Consider the following 15,103-nt stretch of genomic DNA (forward strand, 5'->3'; position numbering starts at 1 on the left):
CGACACTTCTCACAATTTGCAGAGACTCTCTGTTGAAGATTTTTCAGAATTTACCGATACTTTCTATCTAACGTCCCTCAGGATTTGTAAAGATCCTCCGTGTAAGATTTCTTGGAACTTACGGAGATTCTCTGTTCGAATTTCTTTACATTTGAAATTGTATTTAGGATTTACAGAAATTCTTTCTATCCAAGATTCTTCAAAATTTCCTATAGGTAGATTATTCTTTTCTTTTCTTTATTAGACAATCTTTGATCGAATATTTACAAAACAAAAAGAAAATTGATTTCCATTGTTCCACTTAGTTTCACGTAGTAAAATTATGACGGCGACGCATGACGATATGTGAATCGCTGTTCGTCTGTACCACGATAATTACACGCTTAAGAGATACCTATGAGATTCACCATCACGGACACGTAAAATAGCATCTTTTATTCTTTGGGATTGTTTACGCAGCCTTGACAAATTAATAAATAGTCGAACCTTTCAGGTACCTATGTGCAAAGAACATCTGATAGCGAGAATGAAATTTCCTTGAATAAAAACACCTATATGTAATATACATATAACGTCGAAGCAGACGTTTCACGGAATTTCCTAATTGTTTTATTAGAAGAGTCGATTAATCGACTTGAATCAACGTCACGAGATCGGCGACGCGGCAATTTCTGTCAGGAATTATCTTTTCGTGTAAAATATCGACGAATTGACTATCGACATGCGGATCGTCCGCGGGAATGAATGGGATGGAACATCCGCGTTACCGCGAGACTCTTTTTCAAATCTCGAGTTGAAAGGTGAAATACACTGCTCGGTACAATCAATGATTCGAAGTATATAAAAAAAAAAAAAAAAAATACATATATACATATATCGTACACCATTCGTACAAAAATATATGGTAAATCATTTGGTGGTAGATTTCCTCGGTTTTAGTTCTTCGGGCTACGAGGTTCGAAAATAACACGATAAAGCGTAGTTACGTGGTTGTTAGATTTTGTAGTCTGAAACATTTCACTTTTGTGAAATATATTTATATAAAGAAAGATTTAATTGCTGTATGCCCCATTTCTTTTTCAATATAATTCTACGAATTATAAGTTTAAAAAGTAAGAGGATATTTTTAAATACGTTTTTTCGTCAAATATATCGTACGAAGAAATTGCTATTTGCGCTTTAATTAGAATCGTAGATTATTCGAAGTTATTCGTAGTCTACCTATCGATCGAATCGCTTTTCCCACTGTTGTTCGGGACAAGGACTGGCTGTTAGAAATTTTCTTGATGTGCCGTTCGTGTTAAGAAAACGTGTTGGAACGATTGCTAGGAAACTACGAGAGCGTTTACAGGGAACGATATCACGCATGAGATACGGAGCGTTGATTCCAATTGCGGCCGAATAGAATCGGCTGTGGAATTGTTGAAACGCAGAAAGTGGCTTCAACTCGGATGCAAGGTCGGATAGAAGCAATTATTGCGCACACTTTCATCGTGGTGCATATGGGTTGCATCGGTTTGCGAAAATTGTTCGCGTGTCGTGTATGCGAAACCATGGTGTACGCGTATAATATACGAAAACTTTCAATTACGATTTGTTAAATAATAATATCTATGTTTACAAGTAAGATCGATAGATCGTTTTCTAACTATCTACGTTGAGCAGTGTATTTATCGACATAACTGATAGAATGGAGTCAGTCGGAATCGATTATATTATCTTGGAAATAATGACGCGAATTCATATTTTTTGAAAATTATAAAGACTGGAAATTATAAAGAGTTTGAAAGAGTAATACTTTGGATATTTTATATATTTTTATAAGTTACGTATATAGTTTTATAAGTCCCGTATTTGCAAATTTCCCGTAAATGCATATAAATAACGATTAACGGTAACAAACGATAGTTGCGATCGATGGGGACGATGTTATTTGAGAAATATACGATGTAGATCGCCTCGACTCCATCCTGTCAATCAGAGGGATAAAAATTACTTTCAGGCAACGTCACTTCCGCTAATATACGCGAAGCATCGCCAGACGGATGTGCAACTAAAACACATAGAGCACGGAAAAGAAGCGCACGCGACATTATTAATCCCTTTCGAATAACAACTACGTCGAACAATCTACGATCACACACGTTTTTTTAATCGCGAAACGTTCGAAAAACTCGACGAGAAAAAACATCACGAGATGTATGCTATTATAGATTAGAACGAGTTACAAGTTCTTTTTTTTCTTTAACACGTTAAAACCTTTGTATATAATAATAAATATAGCGTTTAAATTATAGCCGAGCCTAATATCTGTAAATATTTATACACGATAGCTACGGTCCCTAATTAATGCGTCGTATTATACTTTCGGAATGTATGGACTCGACGATTTTCTACCTTTAAACTCTTTACCTATTCCTCCTTTCTTCTTTTTACCACTTTCTTATTACTTTCAATGATTAGAAAGATCGAAAAAATTGTCGATAAGGTAGGTCACGATCGATCGAGGACAATTTTCGAAGACTTTCAAAAGCCCCTCGCTTTTCTTTTCCTTCTTTTTTTCCCTTTAATCTATTTAGACGAGAATCTACGTCGTCCGGGTATATTAGAAAAAATGATATGTCTTATTGTACGTGGTCGCGAGATTTCGCGTTCCTATCACTTTTATTCCGACGTTCCTTGTAACCTACTCGATTGCTGGAAGAAGTATGGCGCGATCGCGCGTAAAACCTTTTTCACAAAGTCGTTCTATATACCTCGATAGAAAATCGAAGCATAATTGAAACACGTATTTCGCAATAACATCGTTGCAATAAGCGTTGAAACGCTTTCGACGACGATACACGAGATTCTGCAAAGCTTCGATCGCTCTCGAACGACGATTAGAACCGACCATTACTACATTTCTACGGTTCTCTTTCCAAGTTCTAAAATCGTATAAATTACCAGTTAAAATGTTAATAAATCGCGAGTAATCTTTACTGCCTGGAATTTCGTCGCGTTTCAAATATTTCTTATCCAAATTACAACATCCTTCGCAAATATATCGCAACATCGATCATCTATGAAACTTTTGCGAACGCTTTCGAGTTATAGAAATTTATTTACACAAATGTAATTTCCATTCGTGTGATAATTGCGTTAAATACGGATAACATTTATTCAAAGATATGTCGAAATTTGCGAATGTTATTTTTCGCGAAATAATTATATAACGTTAAACGCGAACGTGCCGCCCTTCGATTTCTTATACTTTCATCGATTTTCTTACCTAGACGCTCGAAACATGTTCAGCCGTTATTTCACGGCTGCGCTATACTTCTTCCATTAAGAATACCTCTTCCTTCCCTTCTCGGTGGAACGCTGAGCATTCGTGTCGTCGTGGTCAGCCTCTATTCCCACTCCTCCATCTTACACTTCGATCCTATCAAAACGTAATATCGTTTGAGAAACTTGGTCACGAGATACGGTCATTTTTACCTTCCTCCCGCTTATCGATTTACAAGGCGTGCGAGCTCGTGGTCACGATTTACGGAATGAAACGCTCGAAACTCGGTAGCTCGACACCCGAAGGCCTCCCTATGGACACGTTTGCTTCGGTCTAACCAGCGTTCCGGTGAAGAATATCGTGGACAGAGAGCGAGGTTACGCGATCAAAAATAATTTCTCGGATGCTTGGAAAAATACCGTTTCGGGAGACTGGCCTACTTTTCTTAAACTCGGACTCGCGGCGCTGATACGCGCCGGCCGGGAGATTCGTCGATTTTCAGCGCGTCGTCTCGTTAGGACGGATTCGGGATCTATTTTATCTGTGTATGTGGCAGGTTTTTCGTTTCTCTATCTTTCATCCGTGTATTTCCATTCGTCGGCCTTGTTCCTCGCTTCGAAATTTCGAGCTCGCACGTCTTGTTTCTTCCTTCGACCGAACACGACTTTTCACCGTTCACAGGGTGTTCGACGATTTATTATAACACCGTATCACAATGATGACACAACACTGCCGTCTAAATATCCTCGCGATCTTTGGATAGATATACGTATCGATGTCTTTGGTGTTCGTCAGCTATATATATATATATATTTCCTCCGTTTAAACAAAAATCTTCTTCGTGTTCCGTAGAAAATATCCTGTAGATCGTACAGGATCATGCGGAAAATCATGTTCTTTTTCTCCATCGCATCTTCTTACCTGTGCTTTCTTAAACGCTTCTGCCTTTTATCGATAGTTTGACGGTTGTCGCCGCGATGGACTCTTCCTCTTCGTTCTTAAGGAAACACGATAAAGACTTGCCACGCTCTTCGGACGAGTTACGTCCCCCGATTGTTCGTTAACGTTCGTTACACGATCCACGAGAGTCGATTTCTTGGAAATTCTTCTTGATTTCGTCGTTTGTTTTTAGCTGGCGTGAAAAAACATGATCCAAGGGATCCACAATCTATAAGCTCTCGATCACACGGTTGGTCAGCCTCGTTCGGGTTCTTTCTTCGTGATCCATTGCCTGTGCTTTCGCGTGTATACATATACATATCTATTATATACATATACGTATGTAAAAAAGAAACAAAAACGGACTCGTTAGAATAATTCTTTAGTCACAGTACAAAATATCTGATTCGCGTGTACTTTGCTTTATCTTCTTTTTTTTCTCTCTCTCTTCCCCCCTCCTCTCTTTTCTCTTTTCTCTCCTCTTCGTCATTCCGTTCACGACGTATGATAAACATATATATATATTTGTTTCCTTTACTTCAATATATATATATATATATATATATATAGCTATCTGTATATATATATACTTTCCGTATTTATATTGGTTTCTACTAATCCTTATGCGAAATGCCATTCTATATAATTGTAAACTGTATAGCGTACTGCCTACTGATATGAGTTTCCTTAGTTCACTTGTAAAGCACTTTTTAGATTCAATCGAAACGATTCATCGCGAGCGAGCGAACCTCGTTGCAAATGTTCCTTTCGCGTTGCGAATTAACCAGTTACATCGGTTGATTTTCGTATCACGCACGGAATCGATTTCTCCTGTTGTTCGTTTATTCAGCTTTCGCTATCTTCTATTCGTGATTTTTTGTTGTACACGATCGTTGATTCCTTCCTCCTCTTTAACGTAATATATCCAGGTTTGTATCGATAGTGGTTTTTTTCACCGAATGGATCGTAGTCGAGATATAAATTTCAATTTCGATGGTTTAATAATTTTGGTTGTGTCTGTACAACGAAAAATACACGGTCGAAGAAGAAACTTTGATTCTCTCGAGTCCAATCTAACAATTGCGTATTCTTATCGCTGAATATTTCTCTATTCTTTCCTAGTTTCGCTGGTTGTCTTCGGTGAAAGCGATTCCTTCAGCTCGTTTTGGCCTATTCTCGATACGCGTTAGATCTGTTTTTTTTTTGTTTCCGACGACGAAAATCCTACTTTTCCGCATTTTTATCGGAACGAAGAAACATTACCCATCGAAAGTATGATCGGCGAATTTTGATGAAAATCGACTGACTTTAGTTGGTAGAATTATCGTTTCGAAATATGATTTAAGGAGAATTTTTGGATCTCTTCCAATTCCTTTCAATTGTACTATCAAAAATGTATTTTCCTTTGAATTTTGAAAGTTCTTCGATCTGTGATTAAAGATTCTCAGAGCCCTTTAATCTCTTAGGAATCCTCGCGTTTCTATAATTTAAACGAACTCTTAACAGCAATAGAGTCGATCGTTCGCGTATCCTTCGAACAATCAAGATATCTTAATGATATAACCAATTTTATAATTTCAATGACTTTGTCTATGTATCTATTTTCGCGGAAATAGTTCAAGATCGTGGACGCGCTGCCGACAAAGTCGAAGAGAAAGAAGAAAAAGATCCAAAACGAGCCAATGGAACGCGACTGAGCCGTCGAGTAATTAATAGCGCAGCAAGCGATACGAGTAGCTGGATATCGAAAAATCGTGTCGCTCGATCGCGACTTCGTGCATGCCGTTCTATCTTTCTTCCTTTAACACATCCCTTCTTGTTCTTTTTTTTAGTCTTCCAGATTTCTCACAGCTTCAGTGGCGTAATAAGTAAGTTTTTTTTTCGTCGTTTTCATACAAAAGTAGCAAAAGCTTGGCCGCGAGTGCCGAAGAATTATACTTTTTAACACCGCGACGATGCTTCTTCTTTCCGAAGCGTCGTCGCAATTCTTAAGTTCCTCCTATTTTTTTCTTTTTTTTTCTTTTTTAATAGAGTGAGGTTCGAATGAAAATTTGTCGACGACAGAACGTTGCGTCGTCACGCGCGACATCGACGATAAGCGCGCGTTCACACGAGTAATCGCTTCTTGTGTATTTTGGTGTGTTCGGTTTCACGCGTTTGTTGTACGATATTACTTTGCTTTTTTCGGGCCGAAATACGGACGCGTGGAATCGCGTGGATCGTCGCTCTAATTAGCTAGAAATTGTTCAACACTCACACGTTACGGTTAATAACACTTACGCACACATATATACGCAGATCACGTTCATTCACTCTCTATCTTGGGCAGTACAACTATTGTTTTTTTTTTTTTAATTGTAAAATGATATGTTACGTTAAGGTCAAGCGAATACGTTGCCCTGGGAAAGGCATTCGAGAGCCTTCGTTTTCCTCTTTTTTCCACGTCGGTAGTCACGGTTCGCGATTCAGTTCGAATTACGCTCGATTCAATAATCCGCGGATCTAATGGGACCTGATGAAGACTCGAAAGAAGGATCGATGACGACGAACGATTCCCCCAAGAAGAAGAAGAAGAAGAAGAAGAAGAAGAAGAAGAAAAAGTACAAGGTGACGAAGAAGAATCGTTTTCTTTGGGGAAGAACCATTTTTTCTTGGGAATCGAAGATACTCGATTTAATTCCCATTTTTTGCCACTCACTTTGCTCCTTTCCTTTTCTAATAAATTAATTATAATAACGATTATAACAAAGGGCAAACGAATCTGTGCCGTTTCATACTTCTCCTCTCTTTTTTCCTTTTTCTTTTTTGCGTCGTCGCTCTCTCCGAATTCGCAAATGTAAGGCCTCGCATGGATTTTACAACTTAGGCTATACTTTCCGTCGTTTCCGAAGATCACATAATGCGTGTCTCTCGTTTTATTTTTTCTCCGTGTTTTCCTTAAAATCACGATGACTCTCGTTTAGAAGGGAACGCTTGCACAGACGAATTGACTAACTCCTTTTACCTTTGAAACCACGCTTCCCCGCTATCAATGTAAAACAATTTGTTTTAATAAATTTATTATATACATACATACATATATATATATATATATATATATATATATATATATATATATATATATATAACTATGTATATAGTTCAAGACACACTTAAGAGAGCATCCGAGGAGATTCGATAAAACCTTTTTCACATTTTTCTATACCGACTATCAGGACAAAAATTATTCAGTCACCATCTATAATGAATATATATATGTATATGTATATATACATCGACGATACTCTAACGAGTCAGAAATTCGGTGATATGTTCATGGATCGACGAGTTCACGGATTTAAGCGGTTTACACACTTTTTTCTTTTTTCTTTTTTGTTTTTTTTTTTTTTGTTGCACTAACAATCATCCGGAGAGCGTTTACCGAAATCGTTCCATTCAGAGCCAAATATCTGGCCAATTTCACACGGATTACTTTCCAGGATAATTGCACTACCATCTCGTAACGGTATGAAAACGGCCTTCCTTCTTTTTTGAAACGTTCTCTCGATCTTCGTAAAATCGTTTTGTGAGATTTTTTTCGTAAAAGAAAGGTCTTCGCTTTAAGGTAGATCGAATGATATTAATAAGTACCCCTGTAGCTGATACACGCGTTAATTAATCTTCTCGAAACAAATTTTTAAAAACAAAGACGAGAACGAAGAATTCCTATCTTTTTTCTTTTTTCCTGTGAAGATTTTGTTTCGTGCATCGCTGAATCTCTCCGTCTCCGATTTTATAGTTATATTTACAGTAAAAACAATATTAAAATATACATTCATCACGGCCGAAAGGAATTAACTTCTCTTTTATGTCCATTCACTTTTCCTTTCCTTTTTGAAAAGATTGATAAAAGACAAAAGAACGCTGGATGAGAATTCCCGTTCTTTTTTTTTTTTTTTGCTTCATTTTCATAATGAACGACGAGTAAACGCTTTCCAGGACAATTATCTACCTTTAAACGACCTGCTCGGCAAGCTCTTAACGATCTAACGATATGTATCAGAAAAGTGACAACCCTGAAACCTCGCGTTACATACTTTCGTTTCTTCGTCTCTCTCTCTTTCTCCTTGTTTTTCGTTCCATCTTCGATTCAGCGACATGTTTCCTTAGAATTGGAAAAATCATCGCGGCATCGCCGAAAGCTTCGAGCCGATTTTAAAAGTTGCCCGTTCCATTTTCAATTGTTTCACCGAGCCTTCAGATTGCTGACACACTTCTTCCTGAGTGATCTCGTTGCCCGACGAGCTGCGTTTACCGTTTCCAGCGTCAAGGGACACCTCGTCTCGCTCTGAATTTTTGCGACGGTCCAGTTCTCTGCAAACGGACCGGCCAAGTTCTTCTTTCAGGTCAGGCAGATTTTTATTTCGCGGTAAGAAAGCCAGATAGAAAGGCGGTTTGTTCCGCCTGGACCTTCAAACGACACTGCTTGCCCGGCAAAAATTCAGTAAAAAGAGGAAAATTTGTCGCGGTCAAGCTACTTTCTTAAGTTATAAGTTATAAAGAATAATTGTCCTAATAATTTGATTTAGTCGTATTGCGTCGATATTAGAAATTAATCTAATATTTGTTAAGTATAATTCGTATAATAATGATTCGTATAATAATTTTGTATATAATGAAATATATAACTCTTCGTATAATTCGTTAATGGAATTTCGACGACAGTAGCGGTTATTATAATATATAATTAAATAGAATTTTCTTCATAGTATATACACGCTAGCTAATTTTAGAAAGAAATTGGTCAAACATAAAGGTTCTAGAATGATTCACGGAAATTCGATTCCGATTTATATATAGGATCGAAAAATCCTAAATTTCGCTAAAAATCATCAGAAACGAACTACAAATAGATTTTGTTTTCTCTGAAAGATGCATCTTCGTCGAGCAACGAGATTTTCAGTCGCTTCGTTATTTTTCGAACGAGTGATTCAGGCACGATCGCGAGAAGATCGACGACGCTAAAGACATCCGTAACTCTCATCTCGACACGAATACAATCGTGCACGGAATAAAACTGTGCACGACACTCTCGTTTTTCCTCCCCTCGGAGTGTGCTTTTCTTTTCTTCTCGGCTCGTGTTTTCATGGAAAATAGAAAAATAAAGGAGCGTTCTGACGCTCGAGAGCAATTACGACGGTCGGCTCATGTCGCTGACGAAGTGTCTTTTGAACGCCAATCGTGAAATTAGCCGTTCCACAGTGTGAATTAGCTTCACCGGCGATGAATTCTTCGCTTTCATCGTAATTTCTCGCCATTGACGTGCACACGGTTCGGTTAACACTCTCTACCACTCTCTATTACACCTTTACACCACTTAATCACCACTCGCCACTATTAATTGCGGATGCGTATAATAAATGCCCAGTGGTTGTTCGACGAGGATCATATTTAATCAGCACGATGATTGGCTGTGAACTCTGAGAAAAGAAGCTGTCGATCGACTCGGGAAGCCGTTCGGGCGATAAAATTCGAGGAATCTACGAGAAAAATATGCCATTATTTCCATCGCGCTATACACAGAGGAGTATTCTTTCGATCACCGTTGACGAACTTTCTCGATCGTTTTCTCTCGCTTTCTTCTTTAAATAGTCTTTCTCGTTTACCGTATGCCGGCGAAATTTTTCCTTCGTTCTCTTTCCGCTTATTCCTTCTCAATCCATTTTGTACGGGATAGTTAACGTGGATTCTATCAACGGGACGATCGTCGAGCAGAGAAATATTAATTAGAGGAACACGCGTCGATGCGGCAGCTCTCCGTCCTTCGAGGAGAAAAGTCTAAGTAGAAAACGACGAGGCGATAGAAAACTATCAGGCAGGCTCGAACAGCTTTGGATCAGTTAAGAGTTTTTAATTTGAAGAAGCGTCTTCCTGTAATTCAGGACTCTGCGCGACTATTCTCCTTCCACCATCCTTTTTTTCTCTTCTTTTCTTTTTTTTTTTTTTGTCTTTTTTTCTTTTTTCTCTTTTCGTACTTTAATGCGTATGGTATACGTACAATACGTAATATGGATTTACGGGAGAATAGGGAGAGGGGGGAGTTCGACGTTTGAAATCGGGACGAGACGAATAATACACGGTACGAATTACAGCATGACTCGACCAACGGGAAGGCACTTGGGCAAATTACGTGCCGAGTTGGCCGTCGTATCTAGCACGCAGGGCACACACCACCTTCGTATCCTCGTTTCTGTCTATCCGCGCCACTACAAAGACAGATCGTTTTAAAAGTTACTTTTTTTTCTTTTTATCCTTATTACGAGAACTTTAACTTTCTTCCCTCTACTGCTTAATCCTATGATATGTTCGCATTCGTTATGTATATGTATAAGATTATTACGTAAATTAACACAATCATTCTATCGATCATTCGTTCATACCATTCCCTCTTTCTCACACTGACACGCTATTTCTATATTCGTATTTTCTCTCTTCGTTCCCACTCACGCTTGTCCGATTCACGCTTGTCGTTCATCGCCACTCTCGTCTAGGATATTAGACTCTCCTTAACAAGATACATAATTAAATGTATATGCTCGCCTTTTCGCGACGCGCCAATGATAAAACATAAATACACGCTTCTTAGGGCACCTTTGGTATTAAGCTTGATGTACTCGTCTTCGTCTCTTTTGTATCTCTATATTATGCAATTTCGTCTACGAGCCACCGCGTCTGCCTTCGCTCTTTCGTTTCAGTTTCGTTCACTTCTTCGTCGGACGTTGTTCTCCACGCGAATCCCTCGGTTCGTGGTTCGCGAGCACGCGAGTTACGTGACACGAGACGAGTCACGCCTCCGTCGAATTACATCGTCCCGGGATTAATGGACGCGATTCGAGTTTGCTGGCAATTCTCGTACGAAACGGAGATGTAACGAATGCGTTACGAGTCGAATCGGTATATCCATACGTACGCTTCTTCAGTTATTTATAGATACTAGGATAGGATTTCTCTCGAGTTTTCTCTGGCTGCGTCACTTTTAATCTGTTAACTGGCGATCGGCTGGATGGTTGCTTTTCAAAATCTTCGATAATTAGGAAATATATAATTCGGTATTTTACTTTCACGAACAAGTTGCTTTCGATACGAATGAACTTACTTTTTCTTGTATTTTAAAAAAAATATATGTATATACATATGTATATATATATATATATAAGTACTTTGCTTTAACTCCATGCTTCGCGATTCTTTTTATTTATGCTTACAGGTATGTTTAACTTTGCTTGTTTGCTTTTCCCTCCGACATAATCGTTCCGCTGCATACTTTAGTCGAATCGTGTTGCCACTTTTCGCGTTTTCCTCTTCCAATTGTTGTATTACGCGTACGAATTTACGTTTCGTGGTCCTCGATTTTCTCGATCGAGAAAAGATCGTAACTTTTATCTGACGCGTCGCAATCTCGCGAATATGGACGAACGCCGTGAGCCAAGGAGTTAAAACGATACCGTTCGTTGCTGTTCGTTAAAATATCAAACTGTTTCTTCGTTATTCTATCCCCGTCGTTTTTCTCTTATTACCTTAAAAAAGTAAAATAGATATTCGTTCTCTATACTCTCCTTCTCCTCTATTACACTTATCAATTTTTTTCTATACGAAACAGCAAAATAGAAATTCATTCTCTCAACGTTCGAATAGATGGGCAATGTCTTTCCAAACGTTTACGTTCGTTTCAACAAACGATCCAGTTAACAGGTTAAAGAGAGCGTGCTACAACAAAACTACTCTGTCTCTCCGGGAGTAATTGCATCAACCTGCATTATACAATAAATTTCCAACCCGTTTCGTTTCTCTTTCCTCTTCCAAAACAATTTGCTCGAAAACAGCGCGGGGCTCGATTTTCCTAAAAGAATCTTTCGCGACTGTGGACTCTGTATGTTCCTCCGTGTACGTGTGAACAATTATTTATATATATGCGTGCGCGTGTGACTTCAACAGTGCCTTCCTGCTTTTACGCTTCTCTCCTCTCTTTCTGTATGTATGTATGTATGTATGTATGTATGTATGTATCTAACGTATGTATATACGTGTGTTGTTCGTGTATCTGTGTATCCGTGTATGCGCGTAGATGCGTATATGCGAAAGAAAATGGTGTCACGAGTGTCGAAATCGCAACGTGCGACCGCCTCTGCGTAGAAATTCGCTAGAGCGTTACGACGCTTCGCGCGAGCTCGCACCGACGCGACGATTCTTCCGTCTCGTTTTCTCGCGTGTCTTTCGTGTTTCTCGTGTGTGCGTGTACGTGTGCGTGTGTGTGTGTGTGTGTATATGTATCGTGTCTCTTTCCTTCTCGTGTATTCTTCTCGTTTCATCTTTTTTCTTTTTTCGTATTTTTTTTTTCTTTTCTTCTATTCGTGTCTCTCGCTTCGTCGTCGTCGTTGATCGCAATCAAGACTCGGTGGAAAATAAATAGACAAGGTAGTACACGGCTAATCGAAATAGATCGATAAGTTAAGTCGTTAAAAAATATATATACCTAGGAATATCATATATACGCGATTATTTTGGGCCCCCCGCGAGTCGCGAATCTAAAACGCCGTTGCTCCGCGCAATTTATAAGAATTCTTTTTTTTTTTTTTGTTCCGTTTATTCTTCGTTTCTCTCTTTCCCCTACTTGTCGTGGTGCTGATTTTCGCGAGACGAGGCTCGAACCATACACACGCAGACACACCCCTGCCTCGTCTTTCGTTAATCCCCGATCTTTCTCATTTTCTTCCTCTATATGCGTGTTTCTTTGTATTTTTTCCCCTTTTATTTTTTATTGCGTGTACGCGAATGCTTACTTTCTTGTTTCTATTTCTGTTACTCTGTTTTTCTGTTTTTTTCATTTTTGTCGCACGTGCTTTTTACTTTCTCTTCCTTTCGATATATTCCCACCCCATTTTAGTTTCTTTTCTTTCTCGGTTTCCCGTGATTATTCCTGCGCTAGCATATTGCCTCTTCCGTCTTCGCAACGATTTCTCGAGCAACTCGGTCGATTTGCTCTGGAAACCTGCCGAACCGTTTGTCGTGGATTCGTTGTTCGTCGATGTTTTCTTCGTTACCATTGCGCAAACAACTGAATCCGGGTCTCTTGACGATCGTTGCATTCCGGGGTGTAAGCACGCATGGTCTTCCCTCGTTCCTCTTACATGCCGTTGATGTCGATCTTAAGGTTGCCCGTTTTCTTCTCTCTTTGATCCCTGCAAGCATCATGAATTTAATTAAAGTACGCCCACAGAAAGAACGCGAGAAAGGCACATGGATAAATTGACCAATTGACTCACTCCAAATATTCCATAGATATCGCCTAAAGCTCGATCTTTCGGTAGATTTTCCTTAATCGATCTCCAAAAGACCGAATAAGATTAAATCTCCGTCTTATAATTAACTCTCGACTGGTATCGTTCAGCCATTTCGGACCACAACGATTCATAGCTGGATCGCTTGATCTTCGAATTGTTTATTTCGTTTGACTTTATCGTACGAATAAAACGGAGAATGCAAAGTACGAAGCAAAGTAGAATATCGTAAACTTTATCGATCCAACGTAAATTATTATAGTCGTTTACAAGCCAACGTTACTATCCAAGGGTTAATCTTCAAAATATCGAACAAACGAAATTCATTTGTTCCACGAATATAAATATAGCTATGCTTTAAAGGAGGATTAAAATAAAATAATACTTTCAACGAGTTCCAACAACGAGTTTAAGCCGATAAGAGACGGTAAAATCAAGCACGAACGGAAATAGTACGAGTTCTGCTTACTCCGCGCCCTATCGTTTTAAATCGTTCGTGAAAAGCAAAAGAGAGATAGAGAAAATAAAAGAAGAACGAGTAGGACGGGATACGAAATTGTTGTCGGCGTTCGTTCGACGTGAAATCGGAACGGATGAACCAAGTATGAAATGAGCGTTCGCTCGGCCGTTCATCGCGCCTCGTTTGTCTCCATTCCGCCGCTTTCACGGTTTTTGTCCGCGATACCTCGCTGATTTACAGCCGCGAGGAGGATCGTTCGGAGGCCGATCGCGCATCGCCGTGCGTTTTCCAAAATCGCCAAAGTAAAATCAAACCGTTATTCTCCGAAATTGACCAATTTCTACTCGAGATATTTCTCCATTATTTCTTTCTTTCCGGTTATAGGTACAATATGCCAAGGTGCTTTGGAAACAGAAGGTCGTCAATTTTTTACGCTCTCGTTCGACGGTTTGCAAAGAATCTTCGACGTATGGTTTAGCTGGGAAAATACATTTGTTTTTATTTATGTTTTTACGAATTTGTATCCTTTCTTATCGAAATATACGTTGAATCCACGTTGGTAAGTGGAATTTTGAAATTTTATACGCGCATACATATAGAAGGTTCTTGGCGAATAAGGTTTTGTACGTAGACGTTTATTAGTTTCCGTTTTAATTTTCTGGTTTATAAGACAAACGTGGAATTTAAAATTTACCTGACAGATTCGTCTTTTCCTTATAGTAAATCCTCTTATCATCTGTACAAACTCTTTGTAAATGCGATTGAAAATATGCAGGTTATAAATTGAAATATCTAAGTCACTGATATAATACGCATACATATGCAGTAATTTCAAATATTCTATCACGAATAGACGTTATAAATTCAATAATTTAGTCAAATTATTTAGTCAATATGATAAAAAATAGAACAAAAATCGGTTAATTCGATCGATTTTCTTATAAAAGAAGAATATTATATCGTGCTACGTTTACAGAAAAAAAAATCATTTTACGTGGCTGATACGATGTTACATGGCGTTACGTCTATTCGCGTGTAATCGATTCTATTTGGAATACGTTCGGAAATTAATCACAAAATTCTGCTTCGTTTTCTCATATCACGATGTATCCACAGGTA

General features: G+C 38.6%; 1 protein-coding gene across 5 annotated transcripts in view; it reads right to left on the reverse strand.

The window, feature by feature from the left end:
• Positions 1 to 9,997: 9,997 nt before the first annotated feature.
• Positions 9,998 to 15,103, reverse strand: part of LOC117242093 (protein couch potato) — a 184,168-nt gene continuing 179,062 nt past the window's right edge. For 3 of the 5 annotated variants that reach the window (XM_033508476.1, XM_033508477.1, XM_033508473.1), the window contains one exon: positions 9,998 to 13,425. In XM_033508476.1, coding sequence (XP_033364367.1) covers positions 13,393 to 13,425 — 33 coding nt within the window. In that variant the 3' untranslated portion in view covers positions 9,998 to 13,392. The remainder of the gene's footprint in view (positions 13,426 to 15,103) is intronic. The other 2 variants (XM_033508474.1, XM_033508475.1) reach the window with 1 other exon arrangement.

The sequence above is a fragment of the Bombus vosnesenskii genome, unplaced genomic scaffold (genome assembly GCF_011952255.1).
Source record: "Bombus vosnesenskii isolate JDL3184/JDL3185 unplaced genomic scaffold, Bvos_JDL3184-5_v1.1 scf7180000016263, whole genome shotgun sequence".
Taxonomy (NCBI): domain Eukaryota; kingdom Metazoa; phylum Arthropoda; class Insecta; order Hymenoptera; family Apidae; genus Bombus; species Bombus vosnesenskii.